The 26,304-nt window shown below is 46.3% G+C and overlaps 3 protein-coding genes and 2 non-coding genes across 5 annotated transcripts; 1 reads left to right on the top strand and 4 right to left on the bottom strand.

The window, feature by feature from the left end:
• Nucleotides 1-2,513: 2,513 nt before the first annotated feature.
• Nucleotides 2,514-4,881, bottom strand: rps13 (ribosomal protein S13). The gene is made up of 6 exons (XM_077023794.1): nucleotides 4,772-4,881; nucleotides 4,097-4,145; nucleotides 3,933-4,011; nucleotides 3,209-3,378; nucleotides 2,845-2,945; nucleotides 2,514-2,588 (listed from the first exon to the last, which is right to left on the bottom strand). The coding sequence occupies exons 1-6, from the start codon at nucleotides 4,792-4,794 to the stop codon at nucleotides 2,555-2,557; spliced, it is 456 nt and encodes a 151-aa protein (XP_076879909.1). The 5' UTR covers nucleotides 4,795-4,881; the 3' UTR covers nucleotides 2,514-2,554.
• LOC143528956 (small nucleolar RNA SNORA19) lies at nucleotides 2,651-2,779 on the bottom strand. Its single transcript, XR_013134563.1, has one exon. It is a non-coding gene; the product is annotated as a small nucleolar RNA SNORA19 (small nucleolar RNA).
• Nucleotides 3,766-3,894, bottom strand: LOC143528955 (small nucleolar RNA SNORA19). The gene has a single exon (XR_013134562.1). It is a non-coding gene; the product is annotated as a small nucleolar RNA SNORA19 (small nucleolar RNA).
• A 1,535-nt stretch (nucleotides 4,882-6,416) lies between the features above and the next one.
• Nucleotides 6,417-11,591, top strand: nucb2a (nucleobindin 2a). The gene is made up of 13 exons (XM_077023793.1): nucleotides 6,417-6,551; nucleotides 6,636-6,776; nucleotides 6,955-7,062; nucleotides 7,168-7,300; nucleotides 7,557-7,660; nucleotides 8,708-8,893; nucleotides 8,978-9,068; nucleotides 9,174-9,232; nucleotides 9,331-9,423; nucleotides 9,529-9,618; nucleotides 9,728-9,898; nucleotides 10,686-10,746; nucleotides 10,897-11,591. Exons 1-13 carry the CDS (start codon nucleotides 6,531-6,533, stop codon nucleotides 11,121-11,123), a joined length of 1,485 nt encoding a protein of 494 aa, XP_076879908.1. The 5' UTR covers nucleotides 6,417-6,530; the 3' UTR covers nucleotides 11,124-11,591.
• Nucleotides 11,592-12,383: 792 nt separating this feature from the next.
• On the bottom strand, nucleotides 12,384-24,262 carry caprin1a (cell cycle associated protein 1a). Its single transcript, XM_077023792.1, has 19 exons — nucleotides 24,103-24,262; nucleotides 22,496-22,642; nucleotides 21,973-22,035; nucleotides 20,443-20,529; nucleotides 20,075-20,328; nucleotides 19,907-19,989; nucleotides 18,008-18,175; nucleotides 17,874-17,926; nucleotides 17,684-17,767; nucleotides 17,384-17,569; nucleotides 17,148-17,238; nucleotides 16,969-17,030; nucleotides 16,675-16,782; nucleotides 16,453-16,581; nucleotides 16,055-16,208; nucleotides 15,109-15,312; nucleotides 14,898-15,004; nucleotides 14,398-14,458; nucleotides 12,384-12,878 (listed from the first exon to the last, which is right to left on the bottom strand). The coding sequence occupies exons 2-19, from the start codon at nucleotides 22,640-22,642 to the stop codon at nucleotides 12,814-12,816; spliced, it is 2,106 nt and encodes a 701-aa protein (XP_076879907.1). The 5' UTR covers nucleotides 24,103-24,262; the 3' UTR covers nucleotides 12,384-12,813.
• Between the last annotated feature and the right edge of the window lie 2,042 nt (nucleotides 24,263-26,304).

Genomic DNA, 26,304 nt, shown 5'->3' with positions numbered 1-26,304 from the left:
AAATGTAAATGTAATAAGAAGAATGTTTCTATGAAATACATATACATATGTACACAATCTCTAGCAAATACATATACATATGTGACATATATATATATATATATGCACTTGAATATAAGTGCATATGTTTGTGCTTAGTGTCTCAGTGAAGAGTTGAGGCTTCAGTCTTCGTTTGCAGGAGGCTGTATGGTGCAGAACAGTCTCGATGTCTTCGTTGTGATGTGAGCGGAGCGTCCCGAAGGCAGCGTGGTGCAGGAGGGGGGAAGAGATACCGGTGCCTCTACGCATGCGCTGTGGAGCCAGCGGCCTACCGGAGAGAATTTCGAGATTGTGCCGCATGCTAAGATCTCGTGGCAAACTTCCTACATCTAAGCTGGAGGGAAAGGTTAAAACCATTAAACTCTTTCACATATTTCAAAGGAAAAAAATCACAGGTCCGAAAAGTGATGAAATGCTGCCCTCTTATGGAGTAATAATGAATTACACGCTTTTGCGGGGTTGTGAACAGGTGAAGTATGGCCAAAGCACGTGTAAAATATACTGCGTATTTAAACGAACTACATTCAATAATCCGGAGTTGTACGACCTTTATAAACACTGGTAAACAAGTGCAGGAATGTAGGTTGTAGCATTGAACACGTTTGATTTACTCTGCTCTCTTGTGCGTTTGCTGTTTATTACTGTAACATGCAGGGTCAGTAAAACCTGGACGCAGTGTTCAGCTGCAGATGCTAATTGCACTAACGTCTTGGATTATTCCCTGATCGCCAACAATTCTCATTTCAAGGAAGTGATATTGACGATTTGCATCACATTCGTGATTTTCACCTCTTACTGTTCTGAAAATAGCCGTCTGTCCGCATGGATGCGGTCCTTCAAGCTCGTGGAAGTCACAGAAAATATTAAATATGGCTTTAATAGCACCACAACGTCATTCACCAGTGTTATGAAGCATATATTTGTATATGAAGTGAATTATTTGTTTGATTTTCACCTTACTTTCTGTGGGTGACAACTTTTGTCTTGCCAATATCTGACCTTTCTGTGTTCATCAAATGATCAATATTTCTGCAGTAAAGCAAATTTATTTTCGTAAATTAAATCTCATTTGGGTTTCAGCTTTCATGAGTAATTTCTAAAACCAATGAATTTAAAGTCAGGTTATAAGCTTTTGTTTCCACAACATGGATAAGTGACAAAACTTGTCAGGGACTGTAGCCTATAGTTGCACTGACAACATGACTTAAGTATTTTGACTGCCTTGCTCATATTACAGGCAATGGCACACAGACTAGATATTCTGATGGCACTGACAAATTAATTGACATATTTGATTTTGAGGCAAAAACAAAGAATTCTGAGTGAATTATGTGCTTTTGCAGGCATTTCATTGGGTTATGTAGTTTTGAGAAATGCACTTGTTGGGATGCCAATGTAAACCATGATGTGAGAAATAAACCAAACCCACTGAGAAAAGCTGTAAACAATTACGTTTCAATAAACCTCAATTGCATGAAAACCAGGGAAGTGTTGACAGCTTGGGGAAGTTCATGGAAGTTTTGGTAGTTCATGTCATGGTTTTTGAGGTGTTTAGATAATCACTGGAGGGAAACCACAACACTATTGAACTATTAATATCAGGTAGATCCACAGGTAATGAAGCAACAAAATACACGAACTTCAGTCCAAAGATTTTTTTTAGACTAGAGCCACTACCCTTAAATCAAGTCTTGAACCGTATAGAAGCATTTTATTACTGCATAGTGCTATTTTATTGGTTGTCCATAAAATGTATCCACATCACATGGGCGTACGAGACCACACACTGCTGTATGATACTCATGGTGCTCATGTTTTTGAAATGTTGAATAGAAAATGTAATATCACATGATTTAGCAGTTGCTACATCAGTGTAGCGTAGCAAAAAAACAATAAAACCCAACCACCCAGCACAATGTGACCTGCTGGACCCCTAGAGGACATATAGGGGACGGAGGACACAATGCTCACCGTGGACAAGACACCAGTACAGTACATGTTTTATTCATGTACTTCAGCTTTTGACACCACGAAGACTATTCAGTAACTGCTGGACCAATAAGTGTGTAAAACCAATCAGTTTTTGTGATGGATACATACAAGTATCCCACCAAGTGGTTTAATCCGCTTTGCATTTCTCATTTTACATAGATGAACCAGAAGTGGATAAACATCACAATATTTAAATATTCTGCTCACATGCAATTTAACGATGCATCAATGTATCTCTGGCATCTGGCAATGCATCTGTGGCATCATAGAGACGATCAGTTGATTAAAACCAGATAAGGTCAATGTCTTACAGTACATCCTACTCTATTCTGTAAGACTTGGTTTTCTGAACGCCATGTTCAAATTTTGGATGTCTTAAGCATTGTATAATTCAACAATACTTCAGTAATACCAAAAACGGTCACGGATAGGGTATGAAATTAACAGCACAACGTACACAAACATGACTCACAAAGAAACTATTCATCCAAATATTCTTTATTGTCCAAACGTTTTTTTCCATTTATGCCACCAGTGCAGACGCCGTGGAGGATTCACTGTGGAGGAAAAACAAGGATGAAGGTCAGACGGAGGAAAGCAAAGAGGAGCTGAAGCAGCGTGATGTCTGAAGGGGACTGGCAGCACTGGCACAATCCAGCCAGACTGCTAATTTACCTCCACGGTTCATCTAGCACATCAGAAATATCTCAGTTCTTACACACAAAGAATGGGACAATGGAATGTGCTACACGGCAGCCGTCTGCTCTCTGCCACCACTCCAGTCGAGACACGAGACACTCGGTTCACACTTACTACTTCCAGTTGGGAGCGAGGACCCTCCTGGACTTGTAATAACGAGCAAGCCTGTGGATTCGGCTCTCGACGAGAATCAGGCGGAATTTGGCATCTTTGTCCTGCAAAGGCGAGAGAGCTCCGTCACTAACCAACACACGCGTGACAGCAACGGTCAGGAGGAGTGTGTGTGTGTGTAGTCTGGATTATGCCCTGCGTAACCTTTCTACATCGTAAAAACATCCAATTGCTCAAAGATGAAGTAGGAATAAGCAGGATCCCAGACACACAAGATTCACCAAAGCTTCAACACTCCAACGGATCCATGCAAAAGTACCTTCTCAACATCTATACAAGTGCCAAGTGTTGTGCAAAGACATTTTACCTTCCTGTTCCTCTCCAAGTGCTTCCTCACAGCAACGGCTTTCTTGATGAGGTGGTACAGATCCTCGGGGAGGTCTGGAGCCAAACCTTTGGACTTCAGGATACGAAGGATCTTGTTGCCAGTGACAAAGCGCACCTGGGCCACGCCGTGGGAATCCCTCAAGATCACACCTGCAGCACACCGTCCAGCCAACAGCACGTGACTAAAATATCCAATCTTCCAGGAGTTAACAGCAATGGGGCCCAACTCTAAAATATCTGCCCACAGCTACATGCAGCACTTTATGTAAAGAGGTCCACACGGTAGGATTGACCTGCTCCTTAGTTATTCATGGCAAGAATGAGTGTGGCAGGGAGGGTGTGGTAGTGTGGTGGGGTGTGGTAAGGAGGGTGTGGTAGTGTGGTAAGGAGGGTGTGGTAGTGTGGTGGGGTGTGGTAAGGAGGGTGTGGTAGTGTGGTGGGGAGGGGTGTGGTAGTGTGCTCCTTTCTCCCAAGAATCTTTGCAGCATGCAGACGTTACAGAGTAGATTCAAAACACAAATGTGTCTTGTTTGCTTTATATGTCTGAAGGGGACTGGCAGCACTGGCACAATCCAGCCAGACTGCTAATTTACCTCCACGGTTCATCTAGCACATCAGAAATATCTCAGTTCTTACACGCAAAGAATGGGACAATGAAATGTGCTACACTGCAGCCGTCTTACCAATCTTACCAACAAACTTACCAATTTGTGATGGGGTCAGACCCTTCTTGGCTAATTTGAAGATCTGCTCTTTAACATCATCTGATGTCAACTTGAGCCACTGAAGAGAACAGAAAACAGAAATTAGTTGCCGTTTCATGTGTGTGGAATAAGAGGAGGTGGTGTGTAGCTTGTTAAAGACTCACCGTGGGTACGCTGCGTCTGTAGGGCAGTGCAGACTGCGACAAGCCCTTACTGAAACACAAAAGCACAAAACCAATCAGAAATACTTACAGGGTTCCCACTCCAGAACAGACTATATGGTTTTTGTATGTCACTGACAAAAAAAAAAACTGAATTTCCCCGACATAACGAACAGAAAATTGGGCAACTTTTGTGAAATGGGTGTGGGAAAATAAAATAGAGCCTCTATCACTACAACCAATAGAGGAAACTACAACAATCATTACACATGGCAACTAAAACTTAAAGATGCTGCAAACAAACTGCCCAGAAACTCCATGACCTCAGTCCAAAAGTGGTCAAACCCCCTGACGTCCCATTACAGGAGCGGTACGTGAACCGGACCGCGGGAGCCACCCTGACACAGTGAGGCCGACATGCTGCATGCAGCCCGTACGAGTGCCAAACAGACACGTGTTGAAGTGGATCAGCACTGAACTGGACCTCAACCCTCCCCGTGTACAGCACCAGCCAACGAGCCTCCACTACAGCGGAAGCGAACACGCCAGCTTATCTTCTCCTGCGACTCATTTCACCCAGAACATACGCGTTTGGGTCGACTATAATCATATGTGTGTGTGTTCCGACATGTGGTATAGTCGCTTTATTAGACCGTTTTATGTAAAATGAACACGTACCCGGGAGCGTGCATGCGACCCATGATGGCGTTCACGGAACCGAGGGAAAGAAAGAGCGCAACGAGGCTGGCAGGAAGTAGAGTTTACAAGGGGAAGTGACGTCAAACCTGCGACCGAAAAAGTCTCTCCAGCACAAAAGTTACTCATTGCACGTTCAATAAAAATGCTTTTCTTATAGTAGACATATTATTTTAAAGATCTTTCTTATTATTTATAAAGATCAAGCTCAGTTTAAAATTACTATATGTTAAATTATAAGTTTATATATAACTTTATATATATTATAAATTATAAGTTTATATATAAAATGTTGTAATGTCGGTTACATACCTTCCAGTATTCCAAATGCAAAGTCACGTAAAAAAGATAACTCAGTGATCTTATAATTATTATAATACTACTACTAATAATAATAATAATAATGATTATTATCATTATTATTTTTGTTGTTATTATTATTATTATTATTGACTTCACAGTACTGAATGGCAGACACTCATATTTCTAGTCAGAGTGTTTCAGACAAAACAGTTCATATCTTTTGCATTGATGAGACATAGTGGCCTATACAGGTACGAGTGAAGAGTAAGAGCTTGTGTGCAGTAGCTGTTCCAGAGTCTACATGCTGTCACTCTTAAGATTCAAGAGCAGCTGATCTAAAGACCTCTGGGACCTGGAAGACAAATGATGTTTTAGGGATAAGCCCTTAAAACATTTACAACGCAGAGATCTAGTGTTCAAGATGATCAGTGATACTGTTCTGCCCAGACTACAGCCCTCGTGTTGTGGAGCAGAAACATGGCACAATCTCCACAGCTGCGTCCTGAAAGGGGAACTTGGAAAATTGCTCTATACTACTTACTGACATGTTAGCTTGGAGATCATGTACGTGACAAACACAGATGCAGCGCCTGAGGTCAAGCAAATGTTTATTATCATGGACAACATACAACAAAGGAGACAGGAGAGGTGACATCACAAGCAGAGTAGTAAGCTAATTTAATAGAAACTTTGGGGAGGTGGTAATAGGTGAACAATTGTAATATTGTTAAGGAACTTGTAATAGCACTGACATTATACCTTACTGACACTGCCTTATAGACTATGCAGGTATATTAATGTGCCCGTTGTTTCAACGTATGCAAAATATATACTGAGAAATTAGAATTCATAATAACAGAGCTTGTCTGTGAAAGGCTGATCATCTTATAAATAGCCTGGCAACTAATTTGAATTATTGAATTATTTTGAATTTCAATAACTAGACGTCGTGTTATTCTCCGGTAAACAACCAGTAGGTGGCGCTGTGAAGAAATCTTGCCGCGTCTCGGCCGCATCTGCTTTTCCCCTTTTAGTAAACGGGCTGGTGAGACCGCAAAGCTGCGATTTAGCGAGTGTAGTTCTTCATCTGTCTTCACGGAAGAGGACTAGTGGTGATGAGAGACCAGGAACCATCACAAGATAGCGTGTGGATGAAGAGTTAGGTTCAGCAGAACACGGTTTGTTTCTGTAATCGTTTCTAGTTGAAGTGGAGGAGCAGAGGGCGCCGGAGGGTGGACCTTCTCCCCGTGTAAAGCGATCTGGGTCTAATCTGGGGCGGCGTGTAACCGACCAGAACATTAGTTGGCGACCACGTTATGTGTGTTGGCCCACTCCTACACCAGCAGTCGAGCCGAACCTGTCCGACGACAGCTCCACCGACACCGGTCCATCAGAAGCGCTCGGAGTGACACGTAGACGTCTGGGGCACCTTCTCGCCATGACGTCACGCATCTCTGCGGTCAGAAGATCAGCGATCAGGCTGTGTTGGACCGTCACTCCACGGTCCGCGGTGTTATAACCAGGGTTTGTTCTGTGTTTGCAGATGTCGTCCAGGAAGGGGCTTGTGGCCGTGTGCCTTGTGCTCCCGACCCTGCTGCTGGGCTCCTGGGCGGTTCCTATAAGTGTGGACAAGACTAAAGTGAAAGTGCCGGAGGAGACGATCCAGCAGGCGCCGCAGAGCGCGGTGAGGAGCGTCCTCATCTTCCTCCTCCCTCATCTTCCTCCACGCGTGTGCATGCAGCGTGACCAGATGCTGTATATACACATATCAACACTAAATAAAACCCACCAGCAAACTTTGACAGCACGTCGGCAGTTTTTGTTTGTTTGTTTTTTTATGAATAATTGTTGCACTTTTTCAGGACACTGGATTGCATTATGACCGTTATCTCAGGGAAGTTATCGATTTTCTGGAAAAGGACCAGCATTTCAGAGAAAAGCTTCACAACACAGATATGGAGGACATAAAGGTACAATAACATGATTCATGCATGCCTGCTTAGCCACGTCGTTTTATTGCGTTATCAGTTTTCTGATTTGACCACTTACACGGATGATCTGTTATCCGACTGCAGCAAGGGAAACTGGCCAAAGAACTGGATTTTGTCAGCCACCATGTAAGAACTAAGTTGGACGAATTAAAAAGGCAAGAAGTTAGTCGGCTACGGACATTGATCAAAGCCAAACAAGACATTGACGGCGGAAATGGTAAGAAAAACAAACACAAAACAGTTTAGGAGAACTGTAATGATTATCATACACACATATACTGTATATATAAATCATATATATATATCATATAAATCATAAACACATACCATGTCCCAGTCATATTAATGCTGTAACGAAATAACGAATCTGTTAGTTTTCTGTTTGTTTTTGTACTGTTTACTACTTTTCGTTTTGAAAGTAATGATTTCCTAGCTTTGCATCATCAGTGTCTGGTTCTACCTCTGCTCCTCAGACCTGACTGTGGACCACCAGGTTCTCCTGAAGCAGTTTGAGTACCTGAACCACATGAACCCACACACTTTTGAGGTGGAGGATCTGGACAGGCTCATTAAATCGGTACGTTTGCATTAGAGTTTGTTTATATCTACCTGTCCATCACACGATGATGTCAGCAGGGACTCATCGTGTTGGACAATGACGTTTAAAATGAAATATATGGTCATGGAAAAAAATAAAATAAAAATGTATCTCCACTGCCACAAACTGAGATTTACCATACATTCTACAAAATAAGAACAGTGGCATAAAATATATTGTAAGCTTAAGTTAACTTGAAATGGTTACATAAACAAAGTAAATATAGTCTAAATAAAGCGTTGGTGGAGGGGGGGGGGGGGGGTGTCACAACCCTTGCTCAACATGGTGGAGTCTGCCTGGCGACGGCGGTGGCTTTGCTGTGTTTGGTCCTGGCACTGTGCGGAACCCCACGTGCCCATGTGTGTGTTGACATCACAGGCGTAAACGCTCACACTCCCCCGCTGGGCTGACAGCAGCTGACGTGTTTGTCCTGCAGCTCACGGCCACTCAGTTACATAACCAACAACCTGCTGTGTAGTAATACACCATTTCACTAATGGTAAAACTAATTAAAACCTATAAATGGCCTTGTAACTTTACCATGGTGATCCTTATATAAATGTACAATGTTTTTTAATGAATAATAATTGATCAAGTTCAGTTTATACTTGATTTCAAAATGGCCCTGTCCTTTATAAACAGTATTACTAAAAAGAATATAAATAGTACTAGTGACTTCATAGCAATAATTAGTGAAATAGTACACAGTAAGATAGTGTACTATGTGCACCTACAAGCTTACATTAAATGCTGCATAATAAAATTAGTATACTTAGGGATTATTACTTAGGGATCATTACCATATAAGTTTTGTCTCTGCTCATTTGTCTGTAGTTTAGAGTTAATCTAGCTGCCTATACTCCCCTGGAATCTGCTACAATATAAAACGTCTTTCAAATGTTATGGGAGTAACAAACACCTGGCAACCCAACAACAGTTACACCTGTGGTGCGATATGCACGTGGTCCAGGTTACCTGGCAACCTCACAACAGTAACACCTGTGGTGCGATATGCACGTTCTCCAGGCTACATCTGATCTGGAGAACTTTGACAAGGAGCGGCATGAGGAGTTCAAGAGGTACGAGATGATGAAGGAGCACGACAGGAGGGAGCACCTGAAGACGCTGGACGATGACGGCAGGAAGAAGGAGGAGGAGCACTACGAGGAGATGAGAAAGAAGCACGCCGATCATCCCAAAGTCAACCATCCGGTAGGTGGCCGCACGGCTCCTCCTGCACCTGCACTCACCTGTACAGGTGACTCCCCAGTAATGCTGACCACACGTCTTCTGTAGGGCAGTCAGGACCAGCTGAAGGAGGTGTGGGAGGAGGCAGATGGTCTTGATCCAGAAGATTTCGACCCCAAAACCTTCTTCAACCTGCATGGTGAGAAACCTGTTGAGCCTGTGAGATGCATATACGCTTCCCTTAACATCAAATGAACTGATAACTAAATCTCAGTGTGTGTTGCTTGCCTGTTGTGCATTGCAGACACAAATGGAGACGGGTTCTTTGACGAACAGGAGTTGGAGGCGCTATTCACCAAGGAGGTGCTTTAATAACACATTAGATACGTAAAACGGCCCCGGTGGAAAAAACGAGGCTGTAGTTTGTGATTGTAATAACGTGTTTGAAATTGTGTTGGAAGCTGGAGAAGATTTATGATCCCACGAACGAGGAGGACGACATGGTGGAGATGGAGGAAGAGAGACTGCGTATGAGGGAACACGTGATGAACGAGGTAACCAAGACCCTCCATGTTCACCGTTTATCTTCATTATTAACATATTTTATACATATTTTTACTTATATTAGAATGCTGTTAAATACTTTCTTTCTGAATCAGGTTGATACCAATAAGGACAGGCTGGTGTCCCTGGACGAGTTCTTGATCGCCACAAAGAAAAAGGAGTTTCTTGAACCAGACAGTTGGGAGGTAAGCGTCTTTGGGAAGATAAGCAAAATAATTTCTTTGTCTGCACGAATGCAACAGGTGGGTGCAGTAATGAGTAATGTGTCCCTCCACCGGTGGTGTGTGCTGGTAGACACTGGAGCAGAACCAGGCCTACACCGAGGAGGAGATGCGCGAGTTTGAGGAGCATCTAGCAAAGCAGGAGGAGGATCTGAACGAGAAGGCCAGTGAGCTGCAGAAACAGCGTGAGGAGCTGGAGAAACAGCAGGAGCAGCTCAACGCACAGAAGGTGGAGCTGCAGCAGGTCAGAGCACACACACACGCTTCAGCACACACACACACACACGCTTCAGTCCACACACTTTAGTCCACACGCTTCAGCACACACACGCTTCAGTCCACACGCTTCAGCACACACACACACGCTTCAGTCCACACGCTTCAGCACACACACACACGCTTTAGTCCACACGCTTCAGCACACACGCGCTTCAGTCCACACACTTCAGCACACACACACGCTTCAGTCCACACGCTTCAGCACACACACACACACGCTTCAGCATGCACACACATTCTTTAGCACACACACCCTTTAGTCCATGCGCTTCAGCACACACACACGCTTCAGCACACACACACACGCTTTAGCACACACACGCTTTAGTCCATACGCTTCAGCACACACACGTTTCAGGACACACACGCTTTAGTCCACATGCTTCAGCACACACACTCTTCAGTCCACGCTTCAGCACACACACTTCAGTTCACATGGCTCAGCACACACACACGCTTCAGCACACACATACGCTTCAGTCCAAATGCTTCAGCACACACGTAATTCAGCATGCACGCTTCAGAACACACACACGCTTTAGCATACACACACACACACACACACACACACACACACACACACAAACGTGCTTTAGATAGACAGACTGAATTGTGCAGGCCACCAGCTGTATCTCCTAGACATGGGGAATCATTCATGTGTTTCTCTTGACTTTCTGACTTAGTGGTGGGAGCCTATAAAGTCCTTTTCTCCTTCTCTTCTTCTCTCGTCTTCTGTCTCTCCTTGGCAACAGGCTGTAGAACACATGGAGCGCTTAAAAATCCAGAATGCACAGCCTGCACCTGAAGTCCACGGTGGGTCACCCTTTAGTTTGAGTTACACACGCCCATACTGTCGAGACTATAGTCATCCAAATATTTAGAACTTCTCAGAATTATTCTTTGCATGTGCAATTTACTAAATAAATCTCTAAAGCTTTGCAAAATTCCTCAACACTTTTACAGTGGAAGGCAATGACGTTCCTGATGAGCTCATGATGAGGTCAGACCAGGCTCCTCCCCCTGAGCAACAGCCAGGACCTGAAGACCACCACAATATACCCCCCCAGGATCTAAACAACAATATACCCCCCCAGGATCTAAACCAGGGCCCGTCAGGCCCGTCGCATGATGGCCAGCCTGCCCCTGCTGCCGATCCTATCATAGACCAAGGTGCCCCACAGGTGCCTTAGACAACAGATTGTGTTGACTGTGTGGATGAACAAGACTCCCACCACACCAAACATGACCTCTGCTCCAGTGTCTGGACTCAGGAAGCAGCCAAATCCACCTGACGGCCCTTCAGATTTCCCCATTTGACAGACTACTGCTCTCGCCGGTGTTGTACAATGTTAAATGCAGAGCTTACTGAATAAGTTAAATATAATTCAGACATTTTTTGTTTTATCTTTTTCCCCTTTGGTGGTTGAAATTTTGTCCATCCTTTTAAATTGTGTGTTAGTTGTTTTGCACTTTTATGTCCAAGGAGCACAAAAAGCCACTATAAAAACAACTTAAAAAGCAAAAAGTGGTTTCTGAGCTAAATTCAGGAGCTTTTATTTTGCTCTGCGTTGGAATGTTGTGTCCCACTCAAACGTGTTTGAGCAGGTGTGCTGGCTTGCAGAGAGGTATTTCAATAAACAATGCAATTTGAGACTTTATTACTGTACTCATATTTTAGAAGATTTTTTAATCTACCTTTAATAATGGTAAATTGACATTTAAAGGGCTAGTTTTTCCCGATACGGTAGAACTAGACTGTGTTAGGAAGGAGATGCGTCAATCATATTCAAGGAAATAATTGCAGCCCATTATGTGGTAATAGAGACGTAATGCAGGTTTGGTGCTGTAGAAGGGTTAGAGCAATAATAAAGTATACAGATGTTGAGAATTGTTAAATAATTTCATAAATGGTAAAAAAAAAAAAAAAAAAAAAAAAAAAAACCAACCCCCATTGGCGATTCTCCTGACAGTAGATGTTAGGGTAAGACCTGACTGGCCTGGTACATCGAGCCAGGATCTGGACCAAAGTGGAACATACTCTTATGATCCCAGATTCAAGACTCGAGCATGCGAATACATACAAATGATGCGTGTCAAGACGTAAACAGTTCTGAACAACTACAAATCCAAAGTTTATATTTCTGTAAATTCATAATGAGACATTAAATTCCTTGCGATATGTCATTAAAGTGTGTGCCAATGATCGGGTAGATCCTGCATTACTGCAATATGCACAGTATGAGGCACTTGCGGTTCAAGTGCAGAGTTTTGGTCCTGGAGACGTTTTCCACGGCCCTTTGCATGTTTGAGTCTGAAGGGAGGCATTCCACAATGATTCTTGCTGTAGTGAAAATCACCTGATTTCTTCATACTCAGAGATACCATAAATGTTTTTACAGTATTTCTAGGAATATTGCAAATTTGAGTAGGTAGAGGAAATTGTTTGGAAATTTAAGTTCTAAACCTGTTTATTTGCAGCATTATAATTGTTCAATTAACACAACTTTCAAATTTAAAGAAGCGCAAATTCCATCACAGTTTGCTGGGACAACACACACAATACAGAAAACATGATTGTTCACATTTGTTGAAACATTTCCTTTGGATAATTTTGAATGAGTGCACATCGGTCCTGGTCCAAGGTAAATAAGAAACACAAACAAAGGCAGAATGTCCCTGCTTGAAAGATTTATGGCTATGCAGAAGCATGTGCCTGAGAAGGCTTCAAAACGGACAGTGCAAGAGGTGCCAGGGCTTTCATCACGTATCCCAAATACATTCATCCTTACTGGCTACACGGGTCGACACAGCTCGAGGTCCGGCCGCCAAAGACGGAGTGTGAGGTGACCCAGTCAGCGAGCTGGCCAGACGGGTCTGGGGTTAGCTGCTCTGCTGAACAGCCATGGGTCCGATTCCTCTGCCAGGCCTGTACAGCCCCCCGCGTCCTGCGAGTCAAAACACAAGAAGTCATCTCAACATGACCATCCGCTCTACAGAGTCATCACTCCATTCGGTTACGCTCTGGTAAAACATCAGAATGACCAGCAGAGAATTTGAGGATCTTTAAAAATGCTACTCACCTGGGTAACCAATTAACACACCTCAGCTTAGTAAAGATGACTTTGAAGTCATTAACAAAATGTCTCCATAGCATTTATCTAACCTTATCAACTGTAAACAGTGACCTTAAAAGCTCTCATTCAGGTTTAACTAATTTGTTTTGCTGCCATTCCTGAGGAGACAAGTACATTACTGATCCAATGTAGTAAAGTTCATTGCAGGATTCCAATAAATTCTCCCCCCTCCCCATGACAAACCAAGCAGACATCTTTGATGTTAAATAATTCCCTAGTAATGGATTATCTCCGTTTAGTTCAAAAGAAGAAAAACTTCACTATGTAGCCAATTTAAGATCAACATTAATTTGGATCAGTGCAGGGTCACATCTCAGTGTCTTCTTATTCCAGATGATCTAAAAGCAGCAAATCTGTTGCTCTGCGCTTTAACAGTATGTTGAAAGCCCATATAACCCCCCCACCCCCCAAACACAGGAACAAACTTAAAACATCTTCTACATGGGCAACAGGAGCACCACCAAAGTCTGAAGCCCTCTCACAGAACACACTCTTAATAAACAGGGACGCAGTGCTCAACACATGGTGCAAAAAGACAGAGAAGCAAAGGGTGTGGGACTCAAGAGCTCAGCCAGGCAATCACACCGCCTTCCTTCAGACCACAGCCAAGCCAGCACAACTTTTCACCGCACAGGACCTTCACAGGCTGGTGTCCAGAGTTTGGAGCGTGAAAAGCAAAATATAAAATAGCAGCAGACAAGCAGGTAATGCAACACGTCTTTATTGAAACATTCCCTCAAGAAGCAACGTGAACATACAGAGTCAGGGTGGTGGGGGGCTTCTGATCAACAAAAGTGTGAGTGTGTGTGTGTGTGTGTGTGTGTGTGTGTGTGCACGCGCATGGGGAGGGCTCACTGGTGAGAACCGAGGGGCAGAAAGAGCAGGGCAAATAAATGCAAAATAATTTAAAAGTTTAAAAAACAAAATTAAAAAGAAGAAAGGAAAAAGACTCCCATGGACTGGACCAACAGTGGCAGTTATTTTTTTTGCATTTTATTTTATACAAAAAATAAATTAATGAAAATCTTTCAAGTTTACAGGAATATCTATTTGCTTTTAACACAACCTTGCTGAAAAATCACAACACGGACCATTTCAGCTCTGCATGGGTTACCATAAAAGGTTTATGTATATTATCAAAGCAGGCTTACTTTGACAAATAAGCCTAAAAGCAGAAATAAAGAAAAGAAGAAGAAATACCACTGATGTCAAACAAAGAACGGGTATCAAACATGGTCAGGGGTAACACATTCTCAGTGAATGAGTGTTCAGGGTGGCCCAAGACACTAGCGCTCGCCAAGCCTTTAGGGCCGCATCCCTGGAGCATTACCTCGAGAGCCCCCCCGGGCTCCCTGGGGACCTCCTCTCTTGAAGCTCTGCTGATATCCTTCCTGTTCAGTAGGCAAAGAAACAGATAGCAAAGAATGAACACACATACACACAGTGCTGGCTTCAGCAGTCTCTCCAACGTTTCACATGCACACTAATCACCCATCTCCATCAGGAACCGGAAAGAACTCCGGCCACTTCAAGACACTGGTTTCTTGGCAAATATTCCCTCCGACAGGGTTCTATCTTAATGGTGTCCTTAGATTCAGATGTAGTATACCAGAAGAGCGATGTCTTCCATGGAGACGGCCAACTCCTACTGTACGTCATTTTGAATAAAATTTGCAAAACGCAGGCGTAACTCTCGGATCAATAAACATACAGAACGTCTGAACTCTGGCAGATGCATCGAGGAACACGAGAAAACCACAAAGACAAGTCTCATCTGCCGGGTATGTGGACTAAACCCCTCCCCCCCGGAGGGGGAGCCGTGGTGCTCACCCGCTGGTAGGTGGAACTGGCGTAGTCCCGCGGAGTGTTGAACTGGGTCTGCCCGTACCCAGCGTTGGGGGAGTTTGGGAAGGGGGGGCGATAGCCATCATATCCACCTAACCAACGATACAGCCACGTCACCAATCGACCGTGCAATAGGCAGAATCATTTTAATCTCATCCGAGTAACACGTGTACGGTGTAGTGAGGGTGCACCCCACCTCTGAAGCCATTGGACGGGCCTCGGTAACCGTTCACGGTGCCCCTGGCACCGCGGGGACCGGCCCGGGGTACCGCTCGGCTACTGTAGAAGGGCTGTGTCTGGCGGGCGAAGCTGGCACCCTGGCCTGGGGGTGGCTGAGCTATAGATTGGTGCCCCCCAGAGGAAGGAATGCCTTGGTCTTGAGAGTGGAACGTCCCAACAACTGACGATGACAAAACACAGCGTTGCTTTAGCTGTAGCTGACCACATGCAATTTGGTCTTTGTAGCAAGAGAAATAAATAAATAAAAGGATTTTGATGGGAGCCAGGATCGCGTGTTCCAAGAGCGTCATGTGTTTGCTCAAATGTGAAAGACGCGTGTGCTGGAGTGGTCCAGAGAACCAGTCTCTACTCCTTAGTGGTTTGCTTCAAGCGAACTCTGGTTCCTGTAGCTGTGAACGAGGCAGATATGCCCCATGGTGCGGCTACGGCTGCTACTTGGTTCATTTTATTCACTGTACTTACCTCGTTAGTCAGTTTTTCAAGTTTTGTGATTGTGGGGAAAGGACTGCAGTGCATGTCCACCCATTTGTCAGGGCCATGACATCACCGTTATGCAGCAGAACACACCTAATGAAGCCATATGCTTTCACAGGACACAAGAGGCTCCTGTAAGCAGTTCTCCTTTGTGTATGTAGGGCGTGTACTGTTTCCTGCTGGCCTGTGTGATCTCTACTCTCTCATGTCCTATGTGCATGTGGTCATGGAAGGTGGGATGCCAAACAAATCAAATTCTTTACTGCTTTTCTTATTTCCTTTGGATAAAAGTACGAACTTCATTGCAAATAATTTGCAAGCTTGTAGCCAGAAATGTAATAAAAATTTTCTGTGTGACTGCAAACCAGAGATGGTACCGAGTGTGGACTCGAAGGCTCAGGACTCTGTGCAGCTGGGCTCAGGCGTACCGGTCTGGAGCGCGTCCTGCTGCAGGTCCTGGTGCTCCACCAGATGGGTGGGCGGGCTGCTGAAGCCCTGTGCATAACTGCTCTGGTACTGGCTGGAGATCTTCTGAGAGTCCATCTCACTGGATGGAGGAACCGGGGCGTTCAGATTGAACACCTAGAATGGAGGCACGAATTAACGGAGTTTATAGGTGTACGTCACACACCAGTCATGTCTGGGTAATTCTAGTCGCTGATCTGGGCGTTTTATAGATTGCATCATTGTGCCTCGAACCAAACAATCCGACATTTACCTGAAAAGCCGATTAACCTTTAACCTGTCCACAAAACAACTACAGCAGGGCGCAGTGTGACCCACAGGTCAGGTATGGAGCTGTAGAACAGGGCGGGTTGAGGCCTACCGCTTGCATGGACTGGAATGGTGCAGCGTTAACGTTGATTCCACTGTGCAGCGGTTTGGAGACGGACTGAAAGCCCTGGGGTTGGGAGGGGGGGGCCGTGGGCGGCTCAGACGACAGGGGCATGGACACCTAAGAGAAGGGCCAATGATCAGCACCCGTATCCGCACCCCCGGAGAGTCAGGCCTACATCAGTTCTACACAGTATCAGCACAGCAAGTGTACCTGGAGGGGGTCCATGGGCTCGGCGGGCGGACGGGGGTCAGAACCGTGGGCCTGGTAGAGTGGCGGCGTGGGGGGGTACGTGTCAGCGGGGGGCGACACCAAAGAAACCTGCACCGGAGCAGAGAGGCGAACGGTGTTCACACACGCTACTGAAGACACGGCTGCAACATCTGTTGGTTCTGAAGCGTTTCCACAAACATGGGCCAGGCTTTTTGTGAACGCTCAGAAAGTGACCCAACCGACCGGTCACCGTCATCACACCTGCTGGACGAGCAGGTCCCAGCTACAACTCACCTGTGTGGGTTCGGGGTGACCCGGGACAGCGCTGTGCTGGGGGAGTCTGCTCTCTGTGTGAGCTGCAACACACATCACAGGGGAGCACCATGAACACACACACACACACACACACACACACACACACACACACACACACACACGTGTGGTAATCATGATGCAGGAAAGCTTCAGTTTACCTGGGGAACACATCATCTGCGCAGACGCCATTGGCTGCGCAGACACAATGGCAGGATCCAGGGACTGTCCGTCAAACTCCAGCATGGAGTCCTGCAACACAAGCATGTAATGAGCAGCCGTAGCAGAGCGGCCAGCCGGGGACGCCAGGGGGAGGTGCGGGGACGCCAGGAGGAGGGGCCGGGGACGCCAGGGGGAGGGGCCGGGGACGCCAGGGGGAGGGGCCGGGGACGCTGACCTGCATGAAGTTGTAGGTGCCCTGCATCTGAGCCATCAGGTCCTGCACGGCCTGTTTCCGGACCAGGGGGTCCGACGTGGTGGTCGGAGGCGCCACGGGGTTGAGCGCGTGCACCTCCGGCCTGACCAGAGCCGGGCTCAGGGGAGGGGGTGGAGCTTGCTGCTGTTGCTGGAGAGAGCTCACGACCTGCAGACGCAGCAGGGAGACAGAGCACCACCATCACGGCCAGGACCGGCCAACGGGGAGGGAGAAGTCCAGCCTGTGGAGGCCCCCTGACCTCCACGCTCACAGCCCCCTTACCTCCACACTCACGGCCCACTGCCCGTCTTGCTCCTTGTCGGTATTGGTGTAGGTGGACTCTGGAATGAACTGCCGATTTACAAACTGTGAGGAGAAATGTGTGCATTGGAAACAAAATACGAGTTTAGTGTTGGGAGGGTCTATGGGAACCAAACAAAGTGTTGGACAGGAAGGTCACCCAGGCGCTCACCTCTGTGGCTTCCACCTCAATGGTCTCCGTGAAGTCTTGAGTGACTGGCCCCACTGCAACGAGACACGAGGCTGAGCCCAGGAGCACAGAGGCGGGAAGCCCGGCGGGACCCGGGAGGGAGGGAGGGGTCGTACCTGGTTCCGACACCTGGTCTTCCATCTCCGCAGACTTGGCAGGAGTGGTCTGCTGCTCCTCCTCCTCTTCCTCCTCCTCCTCTTCGCACACGCCATTTTGGTGCGTCTGCGTCCGGTCAAAGTAACCACTTAGCAGGATCTTGTCCAAGGTCTCCTTAACAGCTTTGTCTACAAAACAGCATCAGTTGCAGTCATATGGGGGAGGGGTGGACACACAGCATCGTGATCAGTATGACCAACAGCAGCGTTTCCCCCCAATGCTACAGTGTCCAGTGCTTTCACAACGCTGATGAAGCAAAGGGACCCAACTAAATGAAGCATTTTACACACACGGGAAGATTGGTCACAGCAAACACTATGCACAGAGCAGCCGACATGCACACACCCCAGCACACTCACCCAGCCTCCACACACACACACCCCAGCACACTCACCCAGTCTCCACACACACACACCCCAGCACACTCACCCAGTCTCCACACACACACACACACACACACACACACACACACACACCCCAGCACACTCACCCAGTCTCCACACACACACACACACACACCCCAGCACACTCACCCAGTCTCCACACACACACACACCCCAGCACACTCACCCAGTCTCCACACACACACACACACCCCAGCACACTCACCCAGTCTCCACACACACCCCAGCACACTCACCCAGTCTCCACACACACACACACACACACACACACACACACACACACACACACACACACACACACACACACACACACACACACACACCCCAGCACACTCACCCAGTCTCCACACACACACACACACACACCCCAGCACACTCACCCAGTCTCCACACACACACACACACACACCCCAGCACACTCACCCAGTCTCCACACACACACACACACACACACACACACACCCCAGCACACTCACCCAGTTTCCACACACACACACACACACACCCCAGCACACTCACCCAGTCTCCACACACACACACACACACACACCCCAGCACACTCACCCAGTCTCCACACACACACCCCAGCACACTCACCCAGTCTCCACACACACACCCCAGCACACTCACCCAGTCTCCACACACACACCCCAGCACACTCACCCAGTCTCCACACACACACCCCAGCACACTCACCCAGTCTCCACACACACACCCAAGCACACTCACCCAGTCTCCACACACACACCCCAGCACACTCACCCAGTCTCCACACACACACACACACACCCCAGCACACTCACCCCAGCACACTCACCCAGTCTCCACACACAAACACCCCAGCACACTCACCCAGACTCTACACGAACAACTAAAGCAATGACAAATAACATGCCCAAACAATAGAATAAAGGAAAATAAATCAATAAACATTCTGAAGAGTTTGGCACATTGCAACACAATCAAATAAAGTAGCATACAAAGCATTAGGAGTTATTAAGCTTCCGTCTGTCCTGTTATGTTCTAGGACCACACTCAATGTCAACGTTTCCCGATATGCACAGAATTAATGCACATTTGGTCATAGTTATATTCAGCCCTCCAGACATAAAAAGCAGTAATCTGTCTCACAACTAACATGAATCCATGTGTGCAGCAGCAGCTAGAAGAATAAAGAAAAAGTGCGAGAACATCAGAGTTAAGGGGAGAGTCAGCGTAGCAGTGACGCCCGTCACCGACGCCCCAGCTGTGGGACACGCAGCAGGAGGCCCGGGACACGATGCCCAGGTGCTGACTCGGGTCAGGCAGGCTGGAGCAGGTCATCAGTACGGGCATCAACAGAGCGTCATCACCCACAGAGGGGCCTTCTGACAGGCCACCTGTAGCATAGGGCTCTCCATGACTACGAGGAGCACGAATGATGTTGGGCGCCGTGCATTGTGGGACGTGACTCACATGTACTTCCTGCCACGGCTTTGTCCCTCCCGTCCAGCAACTCCCACAAATGCACGGACGCCTCCTCGAACTGGTCCGTCAACCTGAAACAGCGACGCACGAACACGAACGGTGAAGTTCGGAGTCACGTTAAGACCGCGGCAGTGGGAGAGCTTTGGCAGGGAGTACCTCACACTGGGGTCCCGATCGGGGCTGACCAGCTTGTAGAAGTCATCCAGGCCCGTGAGCTCGGCCTCGGTGAGCAGAGGGGTATCGTCCTCCCCGCCGGCAGCCATCACCTGCCGGAGCTCCTGCCGAACGGTCTCCTCGCCCAGCTGGTCCAGAACGTACTGCACCTCCAGCATGGCCTTCAGCCGATGCCTCTCCACCTCCTCTCGCCTCAGCTGCTCCCGCCGTGCCGCCTTCTTCACCGCCTTCTGGATCTGCCGCGAGACGGGGGCGGAGTCAACGAGATAAGACACGCCTCCCACACAAGGGAGAGCAAGGGTAAATACAACCGTGGGACGCTGGTGTATTGTAGACCGTGAGCTGCTGACCTCAAGATTCAAAGACGTGAAGTTCTTGAGCAGCTCCCGGGCGAACTCCAGGTTGTGCGACACCTCCTGAGCTTTGGACAGCGCCTCCTAGAGGCAGAAAACAAAGATCAGGAACACACACGTACTGCATGAATGTCATAACTGACACTAAAACTGACACTAGTTCAAGATTTTAACTTTAACATACAGAGCACTACACAACACAGCTCCTGTGTATGTCGCTGACCTGCTCCACCCCTACACTTCATCACGATTACTCAGGTCAAACAACCTGAGTTTACTGTCTGTGCCACGCTCATGTCTAAAGACTCGTGGAGACCGAGCATTTAAGGTGGTTGCTCCAAAACTGTGGAACACACTTCCTCCACATTTAAGATCAGCTGACACTGTAGATACTTTTAAAAAACAGCTAAAGACTTTCCTTTTTACGCAGGCGTTTAGTTAGTGGTGGAGGTTGCAGCCGTTGACCTTGTACACTGTATTTTATTTCTGTTTTATAGTGTGTGTTTTTGTGTCTTTGATTTATTTTATTTTATTTTCCGTTGTAAAGCACTTTGTGGCTTGTGCCTGTGAAAAGTGCTATATAAATGTATTTTACTTACTTATTTACTAAAAGCCATCACTAAATATACGGTGTGGCCCGCAACTGATTACAACTGGACATGTTGAGCCTTGAATTCCAGCACTCTGAATTTGAAATTAAACGACAAACGAAGTCATTTTCTCTACAAGCTACAATGCTAACATGGTTATTAAGTTAGTGTAACCGTTATAAAGCAAGTTATAATGTAACAATTATAAACTGCTTCACAAAAAACATCCAAAACAAAAAGCAGAAGATAAAATAGTACGCTTCTGTCCAATAAGCAAGCCTGTCAAATTTCCTATATGGCCATTAAGGTTCTTGACAGCCGTGTTAAACTTATAAGCCCAGTAGAAAACTCAAGAACCACCACGTGGAGCACAAATGTTTGGACACCAGCGACTGCAGCTCTGTCCTGTCCTGAGCAGATGCGGCTTCACCAAAAGCCTCCTACTATGTTAAATGTGAAGTGATCTCACATTGGAAACTTCATCCAACAGTTAAAAATGACCCCTCAGTACTATGCTGTTGGTAATAACTCAAAAACAAAACCTGGCATGCGAGCAGGTGACAAGGACCAACAGAAAGAGGAATACATCAGCACGTCCCCAGAAGACCAGCAACACGAGGCAGTTTGTGCAACCTCGTAAATGTCCTCTGAAATCTAGGCAATATAATTCAACTATAGCAAACGCCATGCTCTTTAACCTCATTTCAAATTCAAAAGTGCTGCACAACACAGTCAGATGATAAAATACAATTTCCTTACAGACTCGCAGTTGGTATGCAGGATTTAGTTAGACTGCCCCAGCCATCGCTCGCGCGCACACACACACACACACACACACACACACACACACACACACACACACACACACACACACACACACACACACACACACACACACACACACACACACAGCCTCAGCCCTCACACACACACACACCAGCTGATCCTGATTTAGGTGCTCTCCTTTGTTCTTCTTTGTCTTGTAGTCTTCCAGCTTGCTCTATAAATGAGGAACACAGATTAACGTTAAAGGAAAAGAACGTCCCGTGTGTTAACACACCATTAATACGACATGCATGAAATGCTTGTGTCCCCCATCTGACCCGTAATAAAGTTCTGGAGCCGACAGTCAGACTTACAGTATCACCACACCAATCACCCTAACCTGGAGGTCTGATGAGCAAACAGTCAACTAGACAAGACTTTTCCCCTCCCATCGTGCTGCCAGAACAGGTAGTACGTACAGTAAGAAACGGAGACCATTTGCTCCAAACATTACATTGAAAACTAAACTATTACAAAATGTCAAGAACCAAGCTCAAACTCACCTTCACACTGCTTGTTGCTCATGCTAGTGGTGTGTCATTAGTTCTTTAAGAAAAGTGTCCCATAACTGACAGAAAGGCTTGAAAACAGCAAACTAGCCTGTCTGAGCATTTAAATGTAAAGACGACGACTACCTTTCTCTTTTCCATATTGCGAACCTTCTTCTCAATGATGTTAAGCACTTGTTTCAGTGCCTCGGATGGAGCTCCTGTTGACTGAGCAGAACCCAGCTCTGGACTGGAGGACTGAAAAGCATAGTCGCCAACGTTCGCAGATGGCATCTACACACACACAGACACACACACACACACACACACACACACACACACACACACACACACACACACACACACACACACACACACACTCAAAATTGTACCAGACCTAGACAACAAAAGGATCGGACGTTTCCTGTACAATAATAGGACAGTTTAAATGAATAAAAGACAGGCTTTGGTTTCTAACGTTCACCTGGTTAAATTGGTGTCAACGTTTCACACCAAGTTTCATGCAGTCGAGATGTTTCTATTCATCTCTTCATCTCCAGTCAATGCCTCTACAACAGTGTTTGTGTAGAAAACGGGTCGACGAGAGCAGGACAGGCCCCGCCACACACACAGGGCAACTTTTAAAAGCAGAACACAACAGTGTGTCGTGGAACAAACCCGACTACTCCACTTTCCAGCAAAATAAAGCTGGTTGTCTGAGCTCTCCAGCTAGCCCATCTCACACGGTCCGTCCTGGCCCAGACGGGCGGCTCCCGTCAACTCCCAAATCCAGCCCAACATGGCCAGACTTCTTTGTGAGACGCTCAGGCTAAAACTCTCCCGGATCCGCGAATTCTGTGGTGAACAAAACCACCACCGCTGCACTAGACCCGCTCCCTCAATGTTGTTGGTTCTTATCTCCAGAGATGACGAGGATGACGATACCAAAATGATGGGGTTTTATTAAAAATACCAATAACAAATAGGTCGATGTTTGGTAACTATTTGTACGCCCCCCCCCACTCGCTCCTTTCTTCTCGGTTCGGCCAGTTAGCATGAAGGCGCTAGCGATGCTCGCGCGCTCCGGCCGCACGGCTCGCGCTCCGGCCGCCCGTCGGTTACTGGTCCGGAGGGGCAGCTAGCGCATCCGTCCGAGGGACGCGTCGAGCAGCGTACACCGTTAACCGTTATCACCGCCGCCACACCGCACGGAGGAACCGCTGGGCGCGGATCAAACGCTGAGGGACTTTTTTAAAAGGCTAGACGGAAGAATTCATCAGTCATCGCAGCCTGCTAGCCGGCCAAGTCCTCAGCGCGCTAACGCTAGCAGAGATGACCACGCGCGCGGCTAACGCGCAGCTAACGCTAGCAGAGATGACCACGCGCGCGGCTAACGCGCAGCTAACGCTAGCAGAGATGACCACGCGCGCAGCTAACGCTAACAGAGATGACGCGCGCGGCTAACGCGCAGCTAACGCTAACAGAGATGACCACGCGCGCGGCTAACGCGGCTAGCATGCTAACGCTAACAGATGACCACACGCGCGGCTAACGCAGCTAGCATGCTAACGCTAACTCCAACAGAGATGACCACACGCGCGGCTAACGCGGCTAGCATGCTAACGCTAATAACAGAGATGACCGCGCGCGCGCGCGGCTAACGCGGCTAGCTGGCGTGAACTTGAAGCCCGTCGTGTTGGTACAGCAGCGCGAGGTGTTCGCCGTTAACCGCTGCGCTAGTCGAACCGTCTTACCTTTACTTTCAACACTGAAAGAGATGTCAAAGCTCCCCGTTCGTCTCAACTATTTCTGGAATATCGGTGTAGTGTGTGTCGAGCAGCTGAATGCGTCCCAGCCTGTCGGCCTCCCGGCAACTACAACATCGCGGATTACGGAGTTAACGGTTTATATGGCTGAAAGGACCCGCGAGGTGTCCGCGCTGCGCCTGATTCACGCAGCGGAGAGGCGCTGCAAAATGTGGTTATGCACAAAACCCTGATTGCTTTGTGCATTTTTTTATGACTTTGTCAACGAATACCAAAATTATAAACAATTACAGTAAACAAATAAATTATGAAGTAAACAGACGAAGAAATATTAACCCGAGCGTGTATTCACACGCTCACACGCCATACATCCAATTTCTCACGCTGAAAAAATCTAGTTTATTTACCTCTGATCTACATCAATGAGTTACTAGTTCGCCAACCCCCCCAAAAGATCAAATCTCACTCCAATTGATCTTGAAAGGTTGGCAACCCTGTATTTATCTTAAATCTTTCATTATCTCCCATGACTTTGGTGTAGCTGAAATGGTTGAAAACCATGAAAGTTTTTTGACATGTTGCCACATCTAACCCTAACCCTTACCCTACCTTATTACTAATATTATATATTAGTATATTACTATTACTATTATATATTACTATTACTACCTTATTATCTTCTTGACTCTGCAATTCCCCTCCAAGTCACACTATTCAGATCTCTTTCTACATTTAAACAGTACCTCTACTATTCATTTCTCTATCTCTCACTCTCCTTTGTTCATTCACTCCACCTAGAAAAATCTACATTCAGAACCACATTCAGGAAATTTAGCCAAAATTCAGATGTCAGGTTTGTGTTTCTATATCCCACCTTCTAATAGCAGTTCATATTCTTATAATTATTGAGTATTAAATCTACTGGTAGACAGATTTGTCTGCATTAATGTGTCATATAAAGAGCTGTCTTGTCAGAAATTTGTATAGCGCCTATACATCATTAATAAAGTGTAAAACACAGGATGCACAGAACGTCTCTGTATGTACAGAAAGCATGTGTTGTCCTTCTCAGTCTTTAAGTGTATGTCTATCAGTTTATGGCACAAATGGTGTAGTTTAACATTCAGCAAATAGAAATTTGGTAAAATAAATATTTCAGCAAGAATCTGTTTTCAAAGTTCTCTTGTGTTATATATAAGGCACTTTAGGCATAATTATACTAACCTATATATAATTGTGTATATGTGGACATAACCTAAATGCATACACCAGAGACTACATGGCGTGTACTAGTTTTTTTTAATAGTAACTGACAATAATTCTGACAGTCTAGATCCTGTTACCATTTTTCTCCACTAGGGGCCACTAGAGGATTGCTTGTTACATGAAAAACCATGTTGGCGTCACTACAAAAAAGATGCCTGGTGTTCTGAACTTGAGTGTGAACTTAATTCAGTATAGAACTAATATGTGGCTTATTTCAGTCTCAGTGGACGACTCTCAGTAATAATAAAATATGATTATATATCTGTGTAACAACACAGAGTTAAATATCCACTTACCAACCCCCACAGAAGTCTATCCTCTTCAGAAACACCAGTTTAATAAGTATATTATTAGTAGCTTTTACTGAAATCACTACATTTTGGTGTAATTCTGCGGGAGTAATATCACATATCAAAATGAATGACTTTCTTGATATATTGGTGTACTGCCTTTCACAGTTCAGTATGTTGGTTACCCACAAGCTAAGTTGCCCCACCGTTTAAATTGCTTCAGACTTACCGCAGCGTGGAATACTAAGGCAGCTCCATGGCCTGAGCAGTGTGGAATTTATTTGCATTGACAGGGAAGGGATCGCTTCATTTTCTCAGCCTCTGAACGCTTTCAGAGAAACGACAAGAAAGAGTGACGTTGCAAGTGTCCCACACGCAACGCTGCAGCCATGGTACACGCACGACTCTTTTTTTAAGGCTCAGTGGGACGGGAAATGTCTTTCATGTGGCTGTATGTTTTCTCTTCGGGGCCACCGATTCATCAGTCCAGAGCCTCGGACACCCACCTCAGTGTGGCTTCATGTCCTGCCTGTAGCCTCTGTCAGCCTCCGCACATACTGTGATGTTGTACAGAGACGATGTCTCAGGGGTAGTGCAGTACAGTTATATTTAACACAGAGAGACAGAGGACTAA

Source organism: Brachyhypopomus gauderio, chromosome 12, assembly GCF_052324685.1.
Source record: "Brachyhypopomus gauderio isolate BG-103 chromosome 12, BGAUD_0.2, whole genome shotgun sequence".
NCBI classification, from domain to species: Eukaryota; Metazoa; Chordata; class Actinopteri; order Gymnotiformes; family Hypopomidae; genus Brachyhypopomus; species Brachyhypopomus gauderio.
The sequence above is the reverse complement of the archived record's forward strand: the minus strand, read 5'-3'. Positions and strand labels throughout refer to the sequence as shown.